Source organism: Cicer arietinum, unplaced genomic scaffold (genome assembly GCF_000331145.2).
Source record: "Cicer arietinum cultivar CDC Frontier isolate Library 1 unplaced genomic scaffold, Cicar.CDCFrontier_v2.0 Ca_scaffold_6448_v2.0, whole genome shotgun sequence".
Classification (NCBI taxonomy): Eukaryota; Viridiplantae; Streptophyta; class Magnoliopsida; order Fabales; family Fabaceae; genus Cicer; species Cicer arietinum.
The window spans coordinates 11615-13132 of NW_027340094.1; the positions used below are offsets into that span (position 1 = coordinate 11615).

Below are 1518 nucleotides of genomic sequence, written 5' to 3' on the forward strand. Positions count from 1 at the left end.
AAAGCGCTGTTGTATCATTTACAGCGCTCGATTCCACAGCGCTTATTTTTTTGAAAAAGCGCTGTAAATGGCTTAAAAAAAGCGCTGTAAAATGCGTTTTTTCGCGTAGTGATTTTAATTTGACTGTTTGTGTTGTAATTCTCCACTTACTTTTTGCCGCTATTAATTACTTGACATTATTGTTCTCTTTTGGCACATTTTGTGTTTAATATTAATATACATTTTTGCTTTTGACACAAAAAAAACAATACTACTATTGTAGGTACTCTGATATCCTTTGCACAAGTTCTGCCGCAAATAGTGCATTTGTTGGTCTTTTTGCATGCTGCTTCTCTTTGTTTACTCCGTATCAAAATATAAATAAAATTGAGTTAAAAGAAGGTAATCTATTTTTTACTTAAAGCAGATGGAGTAATGACTATGAGAAGAAAATAATATTATGAATATACAATGACATTTGGAGTAGTATTAGTTTCACTCTTCTGAAACAAATAATTCACCTTAAAAGAAAAAAGTAAATAAAAAAAAAAAGTAATCATTACAAATATTCCATATGAATAGATGTAATCCGAACGGTGGATTAGTATAGTGAAGAGAAACACTTATGTAAAAGTTAATGATGAGTTGGTAAAGGAAGAATTAGAAGATTTTTTTTCAGCTGATGCAAATTGATTCACCGATTTATAGAATTAATCCGGTTCGATTTTTTAGAATTAAAAACTGATTGGATTCAGATTTAAAACAGTTTTAGTTTACAATTGAACTTTGTCCACTTTTATGTAACAATTATAATGCATCGAAATGAGAAGTGAGTGTAAGAAAATCATGAATGGCACATGGAATAACAATATTTCCCATTGGGTGTTCAAAACCAAACTCTTCCTCAGCACGACTCAACAAGGCTTGAAAGAGAGGTTGCTTCAAGTATGATATTGGAATCACAAACCGCCTTATACATTCATCTTCCTTCTTATCACCAACATACACTGCAAAATGACCTTTTGGGACACGATGAACAATTTTCTTGGGACTTTTTCGTGAAAAATGGTGCTTTGAGTAGTTGTATTTAAGATGAGACCGCAATCGTAAGATTTGCTTTGCATGTTGAATCATCTCCACAAGCATATAGATACCCATGTATGAATTGAACTCTTCTTTTTAGTTAAAAAATAAGTAAAAACACACTTTTAAATTCTGAAGCAAACATGACTTATATATATGTAGTATAGGTTTATAAACATTTAAATGAAATGGTCGTTGATTATTCTTGATGAATTTTTGCATGTAGATACAGTACATTTCTTTGATTTTAAAATTAAAATGAACGCAATAAAAAAAAACGTTGGTAATAGTAATTAATGTGGCAATGGTGTGATGTGAGCCTATCTGTAAGAGAGGTCCAAGTTGGCGATTGACTTAATTCAATTGCCCACCGTTTTTATTTAACAAAAAAAAAAAAAGGTGTGTGTTTGTGTGACGTGTGTTGTTGAAAGTGGTCATGTTGTTGACGTGAGTGTG

General features: G+C 31.4%; 1 protein-coding gene across 1 annotated transcript; it reads right to left on the minus strand.

Moving 5' to 3' along the window:
* Nucleotides 1-786: 786 nt before the first annotated feature.
* On the minus strand, nt 787-1137 carry LOC101505472 (auxin-induced protein X10A-like). The gene has a single exon (XM_004507000.3). It carries the CDS (start codon nt 1135-1137, stop codon nt 787-789), a length of 351 nt encoding a protein of 116 aa, XP_004507057.1.
* Nucleotides 1138-1518: the final 381 nt, after the last annotated feature.